This window comes from Rosa chinensis, chromosome 1, assembly GCF_002994745.2.
Source record: "Rosa chinensis cultivar Old Blush chromosome 1, RchiOBHm-V2, whole genome shotgun sequence".
NCBI lineage: Eukaryota > Viridiplantae > Streptophyta > Magnoliopsida > Rosales > Rosaceae > Rosa > Rosa chinensis.
This window is the reverse complement of record NC_037088.1, coordinates 17,593,305-17,617,037: the sequence shown is the minus strand read 5'-3', so window position 1 is coordinate 17,617,037 and position 23,733 is coordinate 17,593,305. Positions and strand designations below refer to the sequence as shown.

The window sequence follows — 23,733 nt, the reverse complement described above, 5'->3', positions numbered from 1 at the left end:
CTCTTCAATATTGTCACCTGTTACTATCAAATCATCAATATAGATAAGCACCACAAGTTTACTGGTTGAACCAATCTGAACAAACAAAGAAGAATTTGCATGGCTTCTGTGAAAACCAACTTCTTCAAGTACTGAACTAAGCTTGGCATACCAAGCACGAGGAGATTGCTTTAAACCATAAATGGACTTGTGCAGTTTGCATACCATCTCAGGATCATGAGATTGAGGATGACCAGGAGGTAACTTCATATAGACCTCCTCTTCAAGATCACCATGTAAGAAGGCGTTTTTCACATCCATCTGGTAAAGTGGCCAAGAATGATTTACTGCAACTGATAACAAAACTCTCACTGTACTCATTTTAGCAACAGGAGCAAAAGTCTCCTTGTAGTCTACTCCATATGTTTGATTAAAGCCACGAGCTACTAAACGAGCTTTATGTCTCTCCACAGAACCATCAGAATGAAGCTTCATTTTGTAAACCCAACGACTGCCTACTACATTCTTTCCTTTAGGAATTCGAACAACACTCCATGTATGATTGTCATGGAGAGCTTGAAGTTCACCTGCCATAGCTTTCTTCCATACATCAATATGATTAGCTTCCTCAAAGCTTTGAGGTTCATGAGTACTATCAAGAACATTTAGAAAAGCAGAATGAGCAGAGGAGAACTTTTTATAGGATATGAACTATGTCATTGGATACTTTCCATTGTAAGTTTTATAGTCACTCAGCTTGGATGGAGGACCTCGTTCTAGTGGAGGATTCCTCCGAAAAACAACTGCAGGTGGTGATACCAGAGGGTTTCTACGAAGAACAACTGCAGGTGAAGATGGAGACTCAACAACAGGTTGCATATCAGTTTCTATATCAGAGACTACTGCTGGAACTTCTTGCATACCAGTTTCTGTATCAGTGATTACTGCTGGAACTTCTTGAACTGAAGTGTTAGGATTGAAATACGAACTGCAATCCTCATCAACAGGAAGGTTAGGAACTGGGAACGAATCAGATAGACACTCCCCCTGACCAGAATTACATGATTGTCTTGTGAAATAGGGAGTAACTTCATCAAATCTCACATCCCTGGAGACAATGAGTTTCCTAGTAGCATAGTTATAGCATTTATAACCTTTTTGAGTAGATGAATATCCTAGAAAAACACACTTATCAGCTCTAAGATCAAGTTTATCACATTGATGAGCTTGGATATGAACAAAACATGTGCAGCCAAAGACTTTCAGGTGAGACAGATCAATCTTTCTACCTTTCAATACTTCAAGAGGAGATTTGAAACCAAGTACTTTACTAGGAAGTCTGTTGATGAGATATGTGGCAGTAAGACCAAAAATTTTTTGGAACATTCATTTGAAGCAGAAGCGATTTAGTTTTTTCAAGAAGGTCTCGATTTTTTCTCTCGGCAATCCCATTCTGTTGAGGAGTAACAACACAGCTAGTTTGATGCACAATGCCTTGTGTGCTCAAGTAATGTGACATGTTATTGGACATATACTCAGAGCCATTATCGGATCTGAACACATGAATGGATGAAGAAAATTGAGTGATGACAAGTTTATGAAAATCCTTAAAAACATTCACAACTTCACTTTTGAATTTCAATAGGTACAACCAAGTAATCCTCGTAAAATCATCTACAAAGGTTACAAAATACTTAAATCCATCATAGGATTCAAGAATTGGACTCCAAATATCTGAATGAACGATTTCAAAAGGATAACTAGCTCTAGAAAGAGAATGGGTAAAAGGCAGCCTAGAAGATTTCGACAGATGATAGACATCACATTGATTGTTTGCTTTGCACATATTTGGAAACAAAAAAGACAACACTTTCTCTGAAGGATGAGCCAAGCGTTGATGCCATAGATGATGATCTTGTGCTGATCTTGAACTGACTTGGAAAACCTTGGAATCAAAAGAATTCTTGGACAAATAATAAAGACCATTCAAAAAGAAACCTTCACCAATCGTCTTCTTGGTGATGAGATCCTGAAATATGACATTATAAGGAGAGAAGATGACAAGACATCTCAATGTGTTTATAATTCTTCCAACAGATAGAAGTTGAAAAGGAAAAGAGGGAACATAGAGAGCAATAGACTCAATAAGATTAGAGAGTAATTTGATTTTTCCTTTTCCTAAAATTGAGGCACCTTTGCCATTTGCTACAGACACTTTAGAAGGAATAGACATTTTTTCAAACTCATGCAAATTTGAAAGTTTATTTGTCATGTGATCTGTAGCCCATGAGTCTATTATCCAATAATCATCCATAGCACACACATTGAGAGTAGTAGAGAAGGATTTTAGAGTACCTGGAGCTTCTTCATGTGGAACACAATCAGTCTCTACAAGGAAGCCAGCAAATTTTCCAAGGAGTGCAATGTGGCCTTCAATCCCAGGCATGGCAGTTTCTTCACCTCCACCATGCATCTGCTTCTTGCTGAGATAGGCAGCAAATTCATTGATTAAAGTAGTAGGATAAGGGGTGAAATTCAGCATACCCTCAGAAGGAGTAGACGTAGTTGCTGCCAAGGTTTGCTTTTGGTGGATTCCAGCTCTTTTGAGAACCTTTTTCTTCCTTCAGAAACTTTGGCTTCTGTTCAGGATAGAGAACCCAACATCTATCCCTGACATGTCCAATACCCTCACAGTAGCTGCATTTCAAGTCAGGTCTCTTGCCTTTGTACACCTTAGCTTCAACTTGCTTGTGATTGGCAACATAAGCTCTAGTTTCAGATGCACTTATCTTAGTTTCCATTTTCGTCACCTTCTTTCGAACTTCTTCTCTTTGAATAGTAGCACACACATTGTTGAAAGTGGGTAGCTCAGTATTCATAAGAATATGACTTCTCAAATCTTCATATTCTGAGCTTAAGCTTGCAAGGAGTTGAAAAATCTTGTCCTCCTCAGCACTTTTTAACAAAACAATAGCCTCGGTGGTATGAGGTCTATAAACATCTAGCTCATTCCACATAGTTGTAAGGCTACCAAGATGTTGAACAAAAGGCTTACCTTCTTGTTGGAGATCAGCAATATCTCGTTTGAGTTGAAAAACCCGAGCAGCATTGTTCTGATTTCCATACATCTCTTTAACATGATTCCAGAGATGCATAGATGACTCAGAAAAACTGAAAATTTCTGCTATTCTGCTCTCCATAGAGTTGAGCAGCCAAGACATAACCAATTGATCCTTGCACAACCAAGAATCATATGTAGAGGAGTCAGCTTTAGGCTTCTGCACAACTCCATTGACATAGCCAAGCTTAGACCTTCCTCCAAGAGCAAGTGTAACAGCTCTAGCCCAAGAGCGGGTAGCGCGTGAGTTGCCAACATTTTGAGGAGCAAGTTGTGAGATTTTCTGTTACGTAAACACGTGGCTTTATAATTGCGGTAATAAAAAAGAAAAGGCAAACATGAAAATATTCTCCTTTTTAATAATTGTGGTGAGGTAGCAAGTCATATCAATTATTTTAGTGAGTCAGTAACACACGTACCAAGTTATTAATAAGCTTATCTTTGTGCATCTTTCATATCCCAAGCCTAACTAGTTGATTAGTTTCAAGTTGACTTGGTTTTTTTATTTCATATCGTATATTCTTGTATGTGTACACAGCTAGTATTTATCTCATTTTCTTTAGTCCGAGGGAAGAGGGAGGGCTGTTGTTCCTTTTAGTTTTTTTTTTTTTTTCTTCCTCCTTTGGCAAAGAGGTGGTTGTTTCCTTTATTGAGTAGAAGATGATGAACTTCAATCGCGATATGGAATGTAATAAATGGGGTTAAGTATGTCTATGTTACATTTATACATACGAGTCCATATAAAAAATGTTTAAGTGTTCAAATCGATCATTTTAAGAATTTTCCATACTAATATAGAAAGTGACCGCTTGCGGGTACCAGAAGCAACACGGGCCTGCACCTCAACGGTCAAGATCTGATTTTCTTGTTTATAATAACACAGCGTGTCAAGTACTACAAGAAAGCAAGATTAAGCGGATTCTCAACTAATGTGGAAAGTGACAAAAATGAGCTCCACCCAATATAGAAGATGATGAACTTCAATCGCAATATGGAATGTGATAAATGGCTCAACTCTATGGAGAGCAGAATAGCAGAAATTTTCAGTTTTTCTGAGTCATCTATGCATCTCTGGAATCATGTTAAAGAGATGTATGGAAATCAGAAAAATTAGGACTTCATCTTGAGCAGGGACATGTGCCGGTCAATTAATTAGGCCTTCTCTATTAGTATAAAATAGAAATTTCTCCATCTTGTAAACATACGAGTAATAGCAAAAATCACAATGATATGCTCTTGGAGGAAGGTCTAAGCTTGGCTATGTCAATGGAGTTGTGCAGAAGCCTAAAGCTGACTCCTCTACATATGATTCTTGGCTGTGCAAGGATCAATTGGTTATGTCTTGGCTGCTCAACCCTATGGAGAGCAGAATAGTAGAAATTTTCAGTTTTTCTGAGTCATCTATGCATCTCTGGAATCATGTTAGCTAAGACGTTGGTTTGGATTAAACTCCACATCTGAAGAATTTGCAAGACGTTCATCATCTTTAGAACAAGATTTCCTAGCCATCTTAAGCTGGTAAACTCAGGAACTACACAAGAAAGAAAAACAGACTCAGGCCTTGGAGACCTGCTCTGATACCATGAAGAAAACAAGCAAGAGATTTGTGGAAATTTTCTTGTTGTATATTTCTTCATTGAAATGAACAGATTACAAGATACAATATATACACAAAGAGTAAGCCAGTTGCTTTTTAACCTCAACTCTACCAACCACTACACCAAAAATTTTATCAGACAACGGTAGAAAACCGTTGTAGGATTTGGAGACCCACCGTTGTAGAGTGAGCCGTTGTCTGATGAAAAATCAGACAACGGTGGAACACAGTTGTGTGAGAAACACACAGACAACAGGTATGTGTTATAACTATTGTGTGATAGCTCGGCAGATGCCAAGCGCAGCTGCGTAGCAGTTGAGGCGCTGTCTTCAGACAACAGTGCCAGTTTTAAGTTGTTGTATGTTAAGCGTGTCAGACAACATATTTTTATTTTGTCTGTTGTCTGATTGATCTTCAAACTTCAGTTCTTAGACTATATCTGTTGTGTGATTAACTTTAGGACAACAGAGTTCAATTAATTCTGTTGTGTGATTAACTTTTAAGACAACATCGTTCAATTAATTCTGTTGTCTGAGTATAAATTAGAAGACACTGATTTGTTAAAAACCGATGTGTGATATGATTGATTACAATGTGTTTTTGTCCTATTTTTGTTACCTGATCATTGTGTGATCAGATTTAGGCAAAATTAATGCTCCATTATTACCTAAATAATGGTACGTCTAGATCATTGATCAATTGGAAAGAAAACACATTGCAAATGCTCAAATGAGTAATCAAACCTATTTCATATAACTCTTAATGTTAAAAGCATTTCCCAAAAGCTGATACAACTACGTAAAACATGCCACATATAGAGTTTGTGCAGGAACTTGGTTTCAATAGCCAACATATTGATACAAACTCTTGTCTTCCCACTATTCCAGGAACTTAGTCTGTGCAGCCATGGTGTCAAACCTTTAAAGTTGAAGCGAGTGGTTTGCAATTTCTGTCCAAATGTCCAACCAAAGACACCTCAGCCAAAAAAGCCAGTAGAACCTATATACAAACAAATAAGCTTCAGAAAGTTGAAATTCCTTTCTATCCATCAGAACACAACCTTCTGCATGCCAACCAAAAGTGCATATATCCAATTGTTATGCTTATGATTTAAATATTGAAAGTTGCAAGTCAAGTTGTCCAAATAGAAGTCATATACATCTCTGAGCTGTATATTAGTCATTTGCTACACTCTTAATATGATTTGATTGATACATGCTAATATATACCAACCAATGTTACTTACAAACTTCGAATCGATATAGTGATCATTTATGTATGAAACAAAAGTGAAATGCATGAGTACTTTAAAAGCAATTAGCCAAAGTCACCACTAGTAATATAAATGTACATACAAGCAAATGCTCTTCTTAAAAATCATATAGAGCTATCACTGAAACTCCTGACTTTAAAAAATATGAAAAGTAGAATCATAAAATCTGACCTTGTTGAAGAGGTTCCCCAAGAAAGCATTTTCAGCATTGAATTATTTCAAGGCTGCACAAGAATGGGATAGGGACCTAAAAAAGCCAAATAGCATTTTTTAAGGCTGTGTTGGTTCCCAATCAAATCAATGATCATGTTCAAAAGAAAGAAACAAATTGATCCAGAGAAAGAAACATAGAGGTTACCAGTTCTTAACAACTTTCTGTGTTCCAGAATTGCAAATGACAGCTACATCTACGATTTGGTAAGTTGAAAACTCAACTCTAATTTCAGGCCTCTCCAAGTTGAAAAACCAACAAATCAGTATCTTTTTCTTGTGAAATTAATATATACAGAAACATGTTATAGAATTTTGGAAGCAGAAACACTAGACTCTAATCTGGAAAGTGAATCCCTACATCTATTTTTGCAATTTCAGACTAGGCAATCAATAGTTTGATGGTCATGGAGCCTTTGGTTATAATGCTACTTCACAAAATCATAGAGATAATTCACATCAGAGGCTCCCAATGTCTATTTTTCCATATTGATAAAAGACAACCAGTAATTCCATAAGTCAGGAAGCCTTAGTAATAGTGCAATATGCAAACCCAATACCCGGTTCATGGTGAATGAGGTACATAAATATTAAGCTCAAAGAAAAATCATCAGGAAATATCATAGTAGGAGTTGAATTGATATTCCTTATCTGGGTGCTGGATTCTCTTCTATATCATAGGCCTCAACTTCTTTAATTAAGTCCACCTTTTTTGATTAGCCCCATTCATTTTCTATCGCACACCAGCTAGTAAACAACTCTATTTTTTTTTTTTAGGAAAAAAAATGATGAGAATGACCTACCTGCTGCCCAAAGCCAAAACTTGAGTGGGTATATTTAGATGGGAACACAAATGTCATTCCTGTAATTGCTATACATGGAATCAATTGAAAAATCATGTACAATCTGATATCATTGCATGCTCTGCAACCAACTAGTAAGAACCATAGTTAGCAAAGAGATTTCATGCTACCTACAAAATACAAGTCCAGCAAAGAACACAGAGGAGAAGATACAAATTTAAAGTGCAAAACTGACTTTCATAGGCAGTACTAAGAGGTGCAATGAAGAGGAGTGCAAATAGGCAACTGAAGCCAATTCTCTCTCCCACCCTCTCCACTATAAAACTAGAGAAAAGCGAGGAGAATGCGACCATCATCTGCAATCCAGAATTTACTTCAATAGTTGAACCAAACATAGAGAAACCAAAAAAGGTGGGAAATAGACCTGCTTGAGTTCCAGAAAAGTCAATCCAATAATGAAAAAAAAAATCCCAGCACAATATACACCCAGATAAAATGAAGAACTACCATTGTATTTCAGTGGAAAAGGACCTTTGAAATGAAACTCATATGTATTAAACAACTTTCCAGAAAGCAATAATCACTTCATTTCTATTCTAGCCTTGTAAGTTAAGGATAAACTTCACATTAGTCAAACAGAAAACAAGAGTGAAAAAGCTAATTAATATATAATTCAACATTCTGAACCTTATTACTACTAAATGTACTTGGGAACTGTAAAACTGATAATCATACAAAGACATAATATGTATACGATTGTAACTATACATGCAGGAAACTACCGTATGTCTGGAAGCATAGCTGTGACATATCCTCAGAGAGAAAACATAAACTTGAAAGCACAAAGTAAGAGTTGAAATTTTATGAATGTTACCTCAAGCAATGCACAGAGAACCGGGTACCACAGATTAGAAGGCTGTAAGAAACATAAGGAAGCAACAAAGTCTTCGGAAACATAGGTTCCACCAGCATCCGTATACGTGCATTCACAAGAAATAGACTTCCGAAAGCTGACAGACTCTTTCTCACTGCATCCACTTGTAACCAAAGCAATCAATTTCCAAAGAACCGAAAGAAGAAATTGGGTATTCTCCATTACTAAACTTGAGTCCACCATGCTCAAAGATACACAACATCTTAAAAGTAGGGTTAGTTCATCAACATCGACCGCCATATCTTTGTCAGAGTCAGTGTGCTTGTGAGCTCTATTTGCAGAGGCATAAGATAAAGCAGAGAATAGGAATTTAAGCCGCTTATCTAGCTCTTTGAACAAACAATGAATGAGACATTGTAGATGTTCCAATTTCAGTTCATTGCCAAAATAATTACAACTGCCTTCAGCGTTAGACCAATCAGTTGGTTCCTGTAAAGATAGTGGAACCACTAATGCGTATTTTCTTTTCAAAATCGGCACCTTTAGACCCTAAAGGTAACACAATCAAATTAAAATTACAAGTAGAACAACTTAATGAAAGCCTACTTTTAATGCATACAAAGATAGTAACTCACAAAGTAGAACAGCTTCAATAGAGCGAAATATCAATGTTCTGCAGTTCCCATATGACATTGTTTATAAGATTAATAGAAGTTCAGTAACTATCAAGTGTCAAAACTACCTTGGACAGTACTCGGCTGCCAACTTCTCCACTTTCAGTTTCAAATATATCCATTTCCTGCACCAGTTTGCTTGCCATCCTACACATACATAAAACCCATTTCAATAACAGAAACTTCATATCAAATAAGGGTTCTCTACATGTCCCATATAAATCAAACTAACCAGAATCACTTAACCATTCTGATTCCACACAGAATTACAATGAAGAACATCATTTCTAATCACAAATGAAAAACCCAAAACTAAATTGAAAAATCCATTAAGACCCAGAAATGTACCAAACGATGACGAACGACTGCTGGAGCTGTTGAGCCTCGGCGACAACCCGATCAAACTGGGCCTCACTGCAGAAGGGCGCGACCTCCACTGAAACCAGAGAATCATCGAGCTCTCGTAACAATCCTTCTAGGCTCAAAGCCCTGATTGCCGTAATTGGCCCCCAGCTTCTTAACGCTGTTAATGAACCCCATCCACGCTGCCAATTAGGGGTCGTTTCCTGGCCGCCGCCGCCACCCTCCGACCATTACAGGACAGAGGATTTGCCAATATCCACCTCTCTCTTCCATCAAACGAAACTCAAAACACTTCCAAACTTCAATTCAACTCTTCACGCTAAGAAAAGATTAGGGCTTTAGGTGATTCGAGCGACGGGAGGAGCTCTCTCTCTCTCTTTTGGTCTGAACTCGTCGTAATGACTTGACGAAGAAGAAGGTGGTGCAAAAGGCGATAGATAGGACAGCCAGTTATAACCTTGACGCCGTTGGGCGAGAGTTTGGAGTCAAACGATGGCCCGGTAACGATGAGGGAGTGGTTCGAAACTAAAGGAAACTGGGACAAAGGGGAAATTAGGGTTTGGAGATGGGAATGGAGGTAATCTTTGATTGGATTTATGTGAATTGAAATGACAATGAAAGCTAAAAAGGGAAGACGAAGACGTCTGGATTTTTGGTAATTGGAGATTTCAAACTGATACAATTGGGGAAAGGCTGTTTGAGGAAATGGGTATGAACCTTTGAGGAGATGGCTCAAAGAAAAGAGCGAAAGACTCTATTTAACAAAACGATTCTTAATTTGAGCACAATGGCTCTGATACCAAATGTAAGTAAAAATTTAGTTGTGATCAAATATAAGAATACATTCTCAGTACAAACAATACTTTAGGCATGCTTTGATGAAAACATATCTATAAGACAAGTGATCTAACCTTGATGCGACATTGTGAATCTTCTCCTCTGATCAATCCTTGATACTAAACTCATTGATGGGGCTGAGTTGATTAATAGCTTGTGATTGATAGAGCAGGGACCCTATGTCTGTATATATAGGAATCGAACTTAGCTCCTACCATAAAGGATACTAAGTCCTAAACCATATACCAAAAGTAAACTTAAGTCATGTACAATATGGATTTAATCTTAAGATAGATCTCCATAACCTTATACAATATTGATTCATATTGTTAGAGGTCATAAGGATTAGAGACATCATTCACTTGTCAATTACTTATTCTGCTAGTAGCAAATTAACTTAAATCATGACATGTCCATATGTAATTTCTTACATTCTCCCACTTGGACTGTCATAATCTAAACAACAAGAATGCTTTGTAAATTAGATGTAGTAATCAATGAAGTGTGCACAAAATACAAGTGAAAAAAAAAATCCCAGAATCTATTTCAACTAACTCAAGTCATAATTAACTACAGAAGACTGAAGAAAATCATATGTATATAGAACATAAAGCACTCTCCAATCACGATGCAGCAACTATAACTCACAGTAGTTATACTCTGTACATGAAAATGGAATACTCAATAAATGAATCAAACTAAAGTGAGTTCCATGGTCCAACTTAAGAATTCTGCTGATGTATCAGAATCAATATAGTTGCCTCTCTCGAAGCTTATACCAAGATTGTATAAACCTGCTATTAACTTAATATACTCGAGTTAAATAAAAAGTAGATAAATAGCAGCAGATGAAGACAATTCTTGTATGTAAAATGTATTATGCAATTAGAACTTTTGAATGTTAATGTGTTTATCAATGATTTGATAATAAATCAAGTTAACTGAAGAGAAAAGACAGCTTAGTATGAAACATCTCAGCTCCCACTAAGTTAACCCTTTTCGACTCAATGATGATCCAAAGAAGTGCGGTGACTCAAGTTATAACCTGTCTTGTGAGAACAATCTCACTGTAGTACACTTGAATTTAGGAAGATACTATGTGCTTGCTATCAATTATGGAAACTACACAATCCGAGTTGTGGATGCAAATGTTAGTAAGGATAACTGCTCTTCACTCCCTCGTTATTCCCCCATGGCCAGATATGGGGACTATAGTCCATACAACCATCATATAAAGAAAGGTTCCAGTAGCTGGAACTATCATAGAATTCAACTGGCATCAAAGCTTATAATTTTCATGACCTGTGAAACTCGGCCGGTGAATTCATCTCTCTATATGGATACTGCTCCTTGCATTAATGCAACGAGTGGGCATTCTTTTGTTAACACTAGAAGATTAAATGCCTCAGATTTGCTGGATTCATGCCCTATACAGCTGATGGTTTTGACATCATGGAACGGTACAAAGGACGTGAACAGGTCCTACATAGACATCCACAATGAGCTGCTGCTAGCTGTATGGTTTTGAACTTTCATGGTTGCAGAGCCAGCATACATCTGGTCCCCCTTGGGATTGCTATGTCGACACTGATACCAACAAAGTTAATTGTGGTAAGGAACAACAAAGATTCTGTTCTTCAAGCTTTACCACAATTATTTATTTTCAGTTTACTTTTTCTCATTTACAAGATTTTTTCGTGATGCGGCTGAGCTCAGGTATGGTATCTTGGACTGTCTAAGAGGTAAGGACTATATCAATCCAGCTTATTGTTTTCACACCAACTTATAATCAACTCTTAGTATAACTGTCCTCTCTCTATTTTGCAGATATATCTATAATATCTATAATGGCAGGTGTGTATTATCCTTAATTTATTTTTCTAAAAGTAACCTTGATTATATTAATTTGAGAAAACTTCATTCTTTCAAAGAGAAGTCATAAACGGTTGAATAATTGATCTCTAGTGTAATTCTAGCAAGGGACTAAATTATTTTCCTCTACAGTGCGTTCGTGGATTGTGGCAAAACCTGTATTCGGAATTCCATGTGTGGTTGTGTTTTTAATCTTGAAGTTGAAAAGACGACATATATCAATGTACAGCGTCATTGAAGAATTCTTAGAGTCACAACAACCTCATGCCTATACGGTACTCCTACTCCAACATCAAGAAGATGACCAAAGGATTTAAGGATAAATTAGGGGAAGGAGGTTATGGCTCTGTGTACAAAGGAAAGCTTCGGAGCGGTCACCTTGTTGCTGTTAAGATGTTGGGAAATTCCAAAGCTAACGGGCAAGATTTTATGAATGAAGTTGCTACCATTGGAAGAATTCATCATGTCAATGTGGTGCGACTAATTGGCTATTGTGCTGACGGATCAAAGCGTGCTCTTGTATATGAGTACATGTCAAAAGGGTCTCTTGATAAACACATATTTCCCAAGGAAGGACTCATTTCCTTAAGTTGCAAGGAAGCATTTGAAATTTCACTAGGAGTGGCCCGTGGTATTGATTATCTGCATCAAGGATGTGATATGAAAATTTTGCATTTCAATATCAAGCCACACAACATTCTTCTTGACGAGAAGTTTGTTCCCAAGATTTCAGACTTCGGTCTGGCAAGATTATGCCCATCAGATGAAAGCAGTATAATTTTTACCGCAGTAAGAGGAACCTTTGGATACATAGCTCCAGAATTCTTTTACAAGAATATTGGAGGTGTGTCGAACAAAGCTGATATCTGTTGTAAATATTTGTGGATAATCATGTAAATAGATGATGAGTAATAGGTGTCTATCCCTATAGATTGGTGATTGATAGGTTGTAATTGTAGGAGTGATTGGATTGTAATTAAGCATTACCCTTTTATGCATACCATGTAGTCCTATATAAGGCTCCTCACGGTAAGATGAATAAGACACACAATCTGATTCTCTGTGTCCAAACTCTCTCTCTCTCTCTCATAAATTATTTTGTTTTACAACACGTTATCAGCACGAAGCTCTAACCAAAGCTCTAGCCAAGAAAAAAATCCCCCTGCTGCAGCCTGTTTGCATGCCCCGAAACCTCTTGATCGGAACCTCAGATCAAAATCTTTCCTTCATCAAAGTTGTTCATCTCTGCCTCTTCTATCTGCTCTCCAAATTTCAGCCTTATTGGAGTCGTTTTGAGACCTGTACACCATTCGAAGTGGGAGCTGTCCAGAAGAGGCGAATAGCTCTTAGATTGGCTGAGAAGACAACCTTCTCAGTTCTGCACACATAAGCTGAAGATTTATCCGTTCTTCATCAAGTAATGTTTTCCAAAATCTAATTTTATATTCATGCTTCTTGCTTATTGAGCCTATTGATTGAATATGAAAAATCACCATAATGCATGAACCCTAGCAAATCCTACATGATTTATTTACTTGGTATATGTATTTGTATATATTTGTTCATGTGTTTGGGATTGTTTGATTGGAAAAGAAAAGAGAAAAATTTATGGACTGCAACTATATATCTGTAGTACTTGGTCCAGTAGTACCAAATCAATATCAGTAACATCAATTCAACAAGAAAGAAAAAAAAAAATTATGCAGTTGCTGGGATTCGAACCCAGCTAAAATTGGTACCAACTCAATATGTTGTCCGCTGTACCACTATGGCAAGTTAGTGTGTGTCAACACTATTTAGTATTAATTCTGCCAGAAGCAGATTTGAGGCCAATTAATTGGTAATTGATCAACCCGTGATTTGATTTTGATTGATTTTATCCAAAGCAGATTACCATTGTAATTTATGCTCATTACCACAATCACTTCATTATCACATTGAGACAATTCTGAATTATTGCGTGAATTATGATAGAAGAATTATGGGCTTAAATTTTGGTTACACTAATTTGAATTATGCCATTATAATTCTTTATGCTAGAAGCATTATGGGCTAAATTATTACGTGATTATTACATAAACATTATGCCAGAAGCATTTGCCAAATTTATTACCTGTACGTAATGCTAGAAGCATTAATGGGATTTGAACCCATTTCCTTAGGTATATAACCGCTGCATTAATATATTTATGTTACGATTTAATAACATATATTTAATTTGGTTATGTTATAATTGTGAATATTAATAGAGGCTGAGTCAGAAGCTCAAATCAAGCCCAAAGTCATAGCAACAAATTCGAGCCAGAAGCTCAGACCCAAGTTGCAAGGCCAGAATAGAAGCTCACTAAATATTACCATGACAAAAGTTATGAATCTTCTCAAACTAGGCTCATCCAGTTGGATGCGATCTCTAGGAAAGGTTCAGATGAGGCCGTGTACTTAAGCGAGCTTCGCTCCACCTAAACCTCATCTTTCCTTACCTGGTCGTATTCAATTGGAGTTACTGAAAGGGTTGAGTAATAACTTTTCATTCTTTGGCAGACTAGCATGAGCCCAGCAGGCCCACTCTCCCTCTGCAGGACCTAGCAGCCCAGCAGGCCTCACATACTCTTTGACTAGCGCATGAAAGCCTAGGTCACGAGCCCGCAGACTAAGCTCGATAGGCTTCACTATCAAGCCCACTCCTTCTTTGGTCCAGCAGAATCAAAATAAAAGGAAAAATGATTTCATATTGTAAATAGATTCACCATATTTAATATGTGTAATTAATTGCCAGAAGCATTTATTCACATAATTGTGTGATAATTAATTTGTTATATTACTAGCATGCAATTAATATCGATCTCAATTGATTTGTGATTTTCATTTAGCTAATTTGTGAGATATTATTACAATTTGCTCTATTCAGTATCATTTTGTTACTTGCTAAATTTTCGCATTAGAATATATGTGTAGAAAATGCAGGTATCTGATGAACCAGTAGTTCATACATACATCGAACTTGTAGTTTCGATAATGCCATTTAAGAAACTTGAAGTTTCCTTCATAAATTCACCACACATGATAAAACCAGTAGATTTTACATGTCTAATCCGATTTTTCATACCATGTTATAGAACCTGAAGTTCTTATTACTTGCTTATGGATGATATTACCCAAAGCACTAATATTATTTGTTCATTTCCTGTACGAAATGTCAAATCTCAACATGTTTGACTTTGTTGCTTTGGAGGTCTCCAGAAGAAACTATCTAAAGTGAACTCAAGATGTGAAAATTCATCTGACTGCAAAAAAAGATGAGATCAACAATCAATGCTAACAATGTCATCATTGAGGCTTTTAATATGAGTGCCATAATTTTCAAAAAGGAAACATATGAAGTAAACACTCCAAGTTGAGTATCTGATGAAGAGGATATACAGACTCTTTGGGTCGCTCTGGAAGAACACTTTTACCATCAGATGACCATTTTCTTGCTTGAAGCAAGCCATGATTGGCAGAATGAAATTAGCCCATATGATCTTCTACCACTTGGCCAAAGCCCAAGAGGCCATGTAATCAGGCTCCACGTGGTAGGAACCATGATGCCATAACTCAGCAAGCCCGAGTTGAAAGGAACACTAGTCAGGCCTGTCGCCACCAGAATCAGCATGATCTTTGTTATCGATGTGGAGGAATTGACTGCTGGTCCCGCACCTGTTGTGTGATAGCCGAAGCAGTAGATGAGTATTACGCCGGTCGCGGAACTCGAAATACCAACTTTATTAAAGGGTCATTTTCAATTGATTCCACATGCGTGTTTATTAAGGAAACAAGTTCCTAGTTTGGTATTGTGGTGGTCTATGTCAATGACATGAATTTGATCGATACTCCTGAAGAGATCAAGGAAACCGCAAAACACCTGAAGTTGGAATTTGAGATGAAAGGCCTTGGGAGAACAAATTATTGTCTCGACCTGGAGCCCGAGCACAGTGCAGATGAAATTTTGGTCCATCAACCAAATTACATCCAGAAGATGTTAAGATGCTTTAATGAGGATAAAAGCAAGCACACCCATGGTCGTCTAAAGTCTAGAGAGAACCGTATCGTCCTGCAGATGATAACGAAGAGATATTGGTGCCAAAAGTCCCATATCTAAGTGCAATAGGCGCATTATTGTACTTGGCTTAATGCCCTAGACAGGACATCTCATTTGATGTGAACTTGTTAGCTAGATATAGCTTTGCGCCAACACGCTGCCACTGGAATGGCATAAAAGACATTTTTCGCTACCTTAGAGGTACAGCGGATATAGGCTTATTCTATCCCTATGCATCAAGGAATGGATCAAACCCCCTTGATCCTCAGAATGATGCTCGCCTTGTTGGATATGCTGATATAGACTATCTATCAGACTCGCACAAGGCATGTTCCCAGATTGGTTATGTCTTTACCATTGGGAATACTGCAATTTCTTGGAGGTCTACGAAATAGACAGTTGTTGCTACCTCTTAGAATCATGCTGAGATACTAGCTCTTCACGAAGCAGTATGTGAATGTACATGGCTAAAAGTCGTTACAAAGCGTGTTCAAAGCACATGTGGACTGCATTCCACCACTGATGAACCAACCATTATCTACGAGGATAATGCTGCTTACATAGAGCAGATAAAGATGAGTTTCATCAAAGGAGACAACACCAAACATATTGTATCGAAGTTCTCCTTCAATTAGCAACAACAGGAGCATCAGAAGATTGAAGTTAAGCATATTTGATTTGAAGACAATCGTGCAGACCTCTTTACCAAGTCACTACCAAAGTCTACATTCCAGAAGCATGTTCAAGGTATTGGTCTACGTAAACTATCTGAATTACCTAACATGTAATTTTCAGGGGGAGTATCTTGAAGCATACCCACTTGACCATCGTGTACTCTTTTTGTCCTTCGTCCAGGGTTATTTTGTCCCACTGGGTTTTGTTACCTGACAAGGTTTTAACGAGGCACATCTTTAGCATGGTCACCCCACTTATACTACATCCTGAAGATGCTTTGATTCGACATATACATGCATTTGCTCATCTTTTCCCTTCGACCACGGGTTTCTCCCACTGGGTTTACCGGGCAAGGTTTTGGTGTAGCAACTCTAATGCATCCCTCTCGTAGACATACTACCTACTTATGGTGTTGATAAGAAGACTTCACCTATCTCTAAAGCTGTGATACTGCTACTCCACACTCAAGCGCGTTGTGCTCTTTTTCTCCTTCGACCAAGGTTGTTTTTTTCCCACAGGGTTTTTATTACTTGGCAAGGTTTTTGACGAGGCAACTTAGAAGCGCTCAGCCTATGCAACACTATTGACATGGAATATCCAAGGGGGAGTGTTGTAAATATTTGTGGATAATCATGTAAATAGATGATGAGTAATAGGTGCCTATCCCTATAGATTGGTGATTGATAGGTTTTAATTGTAGGAGTGATTGGATTGTAATTAAGCATTACCCTTTTGTGCATACCATGTAGTCCTATATAAGGCTCCTCATGGTAAGATGAATAAGACACACAATCTGATTCTCTGTGTCCAAACTCTCTCTCTCTCTCTCATAAATTATTTTGTTTTACAACAATATCTATAGTTTTAGAATGTTGTTGATGGAAATTGCAGGGAAAAGAAGGAATTTAAATGCACTTGCAGCAAATACGAGACAAATTTACTTTCCTTCTTGGGTGTATGACCAGTTCAATGAAGAAAAGGAGGTGGAAATTGAAGATGCCACGGACAAGGAAAAGAAACTAGCAAAGAAAATGCTCATGGTAGCATGGTGGTGTATACAAATGAAGCCAAGTGACTGTCCTAATTCGATGAACAGAGCAGTAGAGATGCTTGAAGGAGAAGTTGAATTCATTCAAATGCCTCCAAAGCCTTTCCTATATCCACAAGACACGCCAGTAGTGGATGATGAAGATGATTCGGAAGCAACTTTGTCATCCTCACTGCCATTGAAAAATGAAGCTTAAGAGTCAATTAGTTCGATTCGAAATGAAGAAGAAGTGATGTGCGCTACTTAATATTTGTAGGGCAAACTACTGTTTAGTCCCTGAAGTATGGTTTCGTCCTCGTTTCAGTCCCTGCTTTTCTGATTTAATCCCAAAAGTCCCTGAACTCACAATTTTCAGTCCAACCGGTCCATCTCCTCCATTTCCTCCGATTGCTTGATGACGTGTCAGTCATTCCTTGCCAGCTCAGCGCCACGTAAGCTACGGATTGTGTAAAGTGACGATAATGCCCCTGCTTCAGTTTTTTCCAAAATTTCCTGTCTTCTTTCTTATCTTCTTTCTCCCCCTATCTGCACCTAACGCAGTCGGATTGATAACTAGGTTTACCAACAATAAACCTAACAAAAGGGTTCTGGAGTCTACTAGAGATAAAAGAGAAAATTCTCTATTTTATTGATAAAAGATGAAAAGATAGGTTCTGCATAAATAAGAGAAAAGTACCCTAGGGCGACTAACAATGAAACCCTAAAGCCCATGGTAAAAACGAAAACAACCCAAAAATAACTAGGAAAACCAAAACTCTGAAAAATAGAAAAATGCAGTTTTGAGGGCCTAAACGACCCCGAAAGCCCGAAAAATGCCACAGCTCATGGTCTTGTTTCTGGCGCGATTCTCTTTCCAGAAAGGTAAGGCACGTCCCAATCGGACACCGAGCTGTTTCGTGTCTACTAGTCACTTTTCGTTTTCCTCCTTTAGCACGATCCAACTGTTCTTCGAATTGGGCTGCCATCCGTTTTGCATCAGTCTCCTCCACCTCCGAAGAACTCGACCCCGAGTTCTCATCTGGATAAAGAACCTCATCTTCACGAAACTCATGCAGGTCAGCCACATTAAAGGTGTTAGAGATACCCATGGAATCAGGAAAGGCAACAACATAAACATTGTCGTTGATCTTCCGCAGCACCTTCAAAGGACCATATTTTCTGGGCTTCAGCTTGTTATAGGTACCAACAGGAAATCTCTCCTTCCTCAAAAACACCATCATGTCATCAACCTCTTGGAACACTTTTACTCTGCGATGTTTATCAGCTGCAGCTTTATACTTAGCATTAGTTGCTTCTAGCTTGGCCCTAACTTCGTCTCGAACAGCCTGCACATCTCTAGCCATGCCCTCAGCAGCAACACTAACGCCAGGAACCTTAGGAAGCTTCACCAGATCAACCACATGTCGAGGAACAGTAGTATAAATTAAGGAGAATGGTGACTTCCCTGTTGCACTATGCACAACACTGTTATAAGCAAAATCCACCTGTGGCAAAGCATAATCCCACTGTTTGGGTCGATCTCCACAAACACTTCGGACCATGTTACCCAAAGTTCTGTTAGTAACCTCTGTCTACCCATCAGTTTGAGGATGGGCTGTGCTGCTACGGTTCAAAGCTGTTCCAAACATCCTCCACAAGGTAATCCAGAAGTGGCTAACTTTGTGTCTCTATCAGAAGTAATGGACTTGGGTACTCCATGCAAACGAACCACCACCATGAAGAACAGTTTGGCTATATTAGAAGCATCAGCAGTTTTCTTACATGCGATGAAATTCGCCATCTTGGAGAACCTGTCAACTACCACAAACACTGAATCCACACCCCTTTGGGTACGGGGTAATCCCAACACAAAATCCATAGCAAGATCCTGCCAAATATCTTCAGGAACAGGTAAAGGTAGATAAAGACCTGTGTTTTGGGACTAACCCTTAGAAACCTGGCAGGTGTAGCACTTTCTCACGATAGTTCCTGCATCCTTCTTCAACTGTGGCCAGAAATACCTCTCCTCAAGGCTAGCAATAATTTTGTCTCGGCCTAAGTGCCCACTCAATCCCCCTCCATGCAGATCTCTGATCAGTTTCTCCTTCAATGAAGAACTAGGGATACATAGCCGGTTGCCCTTGAATAAATATCCATCATTCACATAAAAATCTGCAACTGCATTATTGTTGCTGCACTTGGCCCAAATCTCCTTGAAATCAACATCTTCCTCATACAACTCCTTCAAGAGATCAAACCCCATAATCTCCTGAGCTAAAGTGACCAGCAAGGAAGGCCTTCTACTCAAAGCAGCTGCAACCCGGTTAAGAGTACCAGATTTATGCTGAATCACAAAAGGGAATTTTTGCAGAAAGCTCACCCACCTTGCATGCATCTTATTCACAGTTTTCTGGCTATTAAGGTACTTCAAGGCCTGATGATCAGTGAACAGTACAAACTCCCTCTGAATCAGGTAGTGCTCCCATTACCTCAATGCCCGGAACACTACATAAAATTCTTGGTCATAAGTACTCCACTTCTGACGAGCTTCACTCAGCTTTTCACTAAAGAATGCTACTGGTTTCTTCTCTTATGACAACACAGCACCTACCCCCACGCCACTAGCATCACATTCAACCTCAAATACCTTGTCAAAATTAGGAAGAGCAAGAACTAGTGCAGTACAAAGTTTCTCCTTGATTAAGGCAAAACTCTTCTCTTGTTCCTCTCCCCATTGGAATTTGCCTTTCTTCAAACATTCAGTAATAGGGGCAGTAATGGTACTGAAATTCTTCACAAACCTCCTGTAGAAAGTAGCTAAACCATGAAAGCTCCGCACCTCAGAAACTGTTTTTGGAGCTGGCCATTCTCTTATTGCTCGTACCTTCTCTTCATCAACCTGAATGCCTTCTTCTCCAACCACAAATCCCAAAAATAACAGTTTGTTGGTGCAGAAAGTACACTTCTTCAGGTTAATGTACAATTTATTTTCCTGTAAAGCTCCCAAAACCTGTCTCAAATGTACCAGATGTTCTTCTTTGGTCTTGCTATAGATCAATATATCATCAAAATACACCACGACAAAGGAACCAATAAAAGGACGAAGAACCTGGTTCATAAGCCTCATAAAAGTGCTGGGTGCATTAGACATCCTGAATGGCATAACCATCCACTCGAACAAGCCATCCTTGCTCTTAAAAGCTGTCTTCCACTCATCTCCTAGCTTGATTCGAATCTGGTGGTAACCACTTCGAAGATCTATCTTGGTAAACACTTTGGAACCCTCGAGTTCATCAAGCATCTCCTCCAAACGAGGAATGGGAAACCTGTACTTCACAGTTATCTTATTTATGGCTCTGCTGTCAACACACATCCGCCATTGATTGCCCTTCTTAGGAACAAGGAGGACTGGAACTGCACATGGACTCATACTTTCATGAATGAACCCTTTTTTCAACAAATCTTCAATCTGCTCCCTCAAAATCTCATTCTTCTTGGGACTCATTCGGTAATGTGGCAGATTTGGCAAACTAGCTCCAGGAACCAAATCAATTTGATGTTGAATGTCCCTCATAGGTGGTAGTTCGTTGGGAAACTCATCTGAAATCAACTCTTCAAACTCTCCCAACATATTCTGCACTTCCTTAGGGATCACCACATCTTCCTTTTCTGCAGCCAACAACCCCTTTATCGCCACTGGGCAGAAAACTTCAGATTCTTTAAAGGCCTTTTCCATCTCAAATTCACTACTAGACAAGGTCAGAAAAATCTCCCCTTTCTTTCCACCAGATTTCTCAAATTGACACACAGGAGCCATAGCAATTTTATGACTATTCCACATAAACATCATCACATTATCTCTGCCTTTATAAATCACATCCACATCCTATTGCCAAGGTCGTCCAAGTAAAATATGACAAGCATCCATATCAATAATATCACATAGAACTTCATCTTTATAATGCTTACCAATGGATACCGGTACTTTGCAGGAATCAGTAACTCGAACTTGTGGACCTTTCTTGACCCAACCAAGGGAATAAGGTGCTTTATGAGGCTGCATAGGTAACTGCAAGTAGTCCACCAGCTTCTTGGCTACAAAGTTTTCACAGCTCCCATTATCCACAATTAAATTGCACACTTTGTTATTGATGGAACAAAATGACCTGAAAATATTGTGTCGCTGCCCATCTTCTTTAGGACATAATAAGACCCGCTGCAACACAATATAAACCTTTTCAGGAGACTCCTCCTCCGTAAATTTAGCCCCATCATAATCGTCACCTCTTCCTCCTTCTTCTTCATCTTCATCATATTCACCTATAAGAGCAGTTTGTCTCCTCTCATGACACACATTAGATCTATGCCCAGGTTTGTTGCATCGATAGCAGACATCTGTTGTAGGTCTAGCATAAGGATTATTAAGCCTCTGGTTCGGGGCCCTGTTTTGAGCACCACTAGAACTGTTAGAACTGCCAGCCCCTTTAAAAGGAGGATTGGAAGCCCTAAAAGCGTTTTTTGTTTTCTGCAGTGTGGTTTTACCCTTGTCAATTGAGGAGTTAACCAAATATGTGCTCCTTTGGTAGTTATATCTCTGGAAGGAAGAAGCACGTGAAGGCTTCTCTAACAACTCTGCCTTCAATGCTAGGTTTGAAGCTTCGACCATAGTATGAACAGTTTGTAACCCAATTTTCTCCTGAATGGAAGGCTTCAGCCCACTGACATAGCGAGCCACCTTCTGGTCTTCAGATTCTCCTAGTTCGTTACGCTCTGAATAGCGTAAGAACTCAGCTGTGTAATCAGCCACTGTCCTAGTTCCCTGGACACATTCAATATACAACCTGTATAGAATCTGCTCATAATCATCTGGCAAGAATCTCTCCATCATCAACTGCTTCATTCTTTGCCATGTCCTAACACCCTGCTTCCTCTGCTTCTTTCGAGTGTTCTGCAACTTATCCCACCATACTGCAGCAGTACTCTTCAATCTCCAGGCAACATGCTTAACCTGCTTGTGTTCAGGCACTTCCATAATCTCAAAGAATCTGTTCACCTGAAGCTGCCAATCCAAATAATCTTCTACACCCAAGTTGCCCGAAAAGAAAGGAATTTCGGCCTTGACTTTGTAATCCTGGTCAGCTTGTCCCTATTGTTCATGTTGCAAAATTTCTTCTTCAGACCCAGATTCTGAAGTGTTAACAACAACTTCACCACGTGGAGCCCTAAATCGCTGGCCTCCTTCCCCGCCTCTATTCCGATTATTGTTGTAGTTGTTGTTTCTCTCACCCAACAATCTATGAATTTCTCCAATCTGATTATTCATGGAATTGATAGCAGCGGTAAACGCTGTTGTAAGAGCTTCAATATCAGATTTCGTAACTTCACCGATTGCTACTATGGCAAATAAAAGAGACAGGGAAGACCTGCTCTGATACCACCTGACGCAGTCGGATTGATAACTAGGTTTACTAGCAATAAACCTAACAAAAGGGTTCTAGAGTCCACCAGAGATAAAAGAGAAAATTCTCTATTTTATTGATAAAAGATGAAAAGATAGGTTCTGCAGCCGCATAAATAAGAGAAAAGTACCCTAGGGTGACTAACAATGAAACCCTAAAGCCCATGGGTAAAAACGAAAACAACCCAAAAATAACTAGGAAAACCAAAACTTCGAAAAATAGAAAAATACAGTTTTGAGGGCCTAAACGACCCCGAAAGCCCAAAAAATGCCACAGCTCATGGCAAAGCTCTTGTTTTGAGGGCCTAAACCAAAACTCTTGTTTCTGGCACGATTCCCTTTCCGGAAAGGTAAGGCACGTCCTAATCGGACACCGAGCTGTTTCGTGTCTAGTCACTTTTCGTTTTCCTCCTTTAGCACGATCCAACTGTTCTTCGAATTGGGTTGTCATCCGTTCTGCATCAACAACTCAACATGAAGGTGTATAGGTCGATCTCATTTCAACCCCAAACATAACAGAAGCCATGGTAATTGGTAAAGGAACTTGAATCAAATTGACTACAAACTCGAATCAAATCACAATCACAAGACCAAAGGCAACATATAACTACGAATTCAATAAAATTAATCAACCAAACACACAAACAACCCTTGCTCTACATTCCCATGGATCAGTCTCACAAACCTAGAATACCCAAATCCCGAGAAGTAAGCACCCGCTTCCCATCCCCACCACCCCGGAAATCTCCACACTTCCATCTCCAAACCATCCTCTCTCGCAGGCTCGGAGAAAACCCAGTTCGTCGATATCTGATACCTGAAAACCCAAAACTCACCTCGACGATTCAACCTCCATTCAAGGAGGACTATGGCCATCTTCAACAATTCCTTCCAT

General features: G+C 38.8%; 1 protein-coding gene, 1 long non-coding RNA gene and 1 pseudogene across 2 annotated transcripts; 1 reads left to right on the top strand and 2 right to left on the bottom strand.

Moving 5' to 3' along the window:
• Positions 1-5,416: 5,416 nt before the first annotated feature.
• On the bottom strand, positions 5,417-6,485 carry LOC112190246. The gene is made up of 3 exons (XR_002932320.2): positions 6,326-6,485; positions 6,139-6,214; positions 5,417-5,643 (listed from the first exon to the last, which is right to left on the bottom strand). It is a non-coding gene; the product is annotated as an uncharacterized LOC112190246 (long non-coding RNA).
• A 5,090-nt stretch (positions 6,486-11,575) lies between these two features.
• Positions 11,576-17,650, top strand: LOC112202629 (annotated as a pseudogene).
• Positions 17,651-19,010: 1,360 nt separating this feature from the next.
• On the bottom strand, positions 19,011-22,412 carry LOC112202612. Its single transcript, XM_024343612.2, has 5 exons — positions 21,360-22,412; positions 20,472-21,266; positions 20,229-20,309; positions 19,362-19,805; positions 19,011-19,268 (listed from the first exon to the last, which is right to left on the bottom strand). The coding sequence occupies exons 1-5, from the start codon at positions 22,410-22,412 to the stop codon at positions 19,011-19,013; spliced, it is 2,631 nt and encodes an 876-aa protein (XP_024199380.2).
• Positions 22,413-23,733: the final 1,321 nt, after the last annotated feature.

Excerpts from the sequence above, each read along its gene's own strand:
- LOC112202612 (XM_024343612.2), bottom strand. The coding sequence starts at position 22,412 with ATGGAAGTGCCTGAACACAAGCAGGTTAAGCATGTTGCCTGGAGATTG. Across the intron at positions 20,310-20,471 it reads AGGTTCTTCGTCCTTTTATT|GGATTTGTGGTTGGAGAAGA; the intron begins GGTTCCTTTGTC and ends CTGTTATTTTTG. Across the intron at positions 19,806-20,228 it reads AATGGCCAGCTCCAAAAACA|TACCTTAATAGCCAGAAAAC; the intron begins GTTTCTGAGGTG and ends CAGGCCTTGAAG.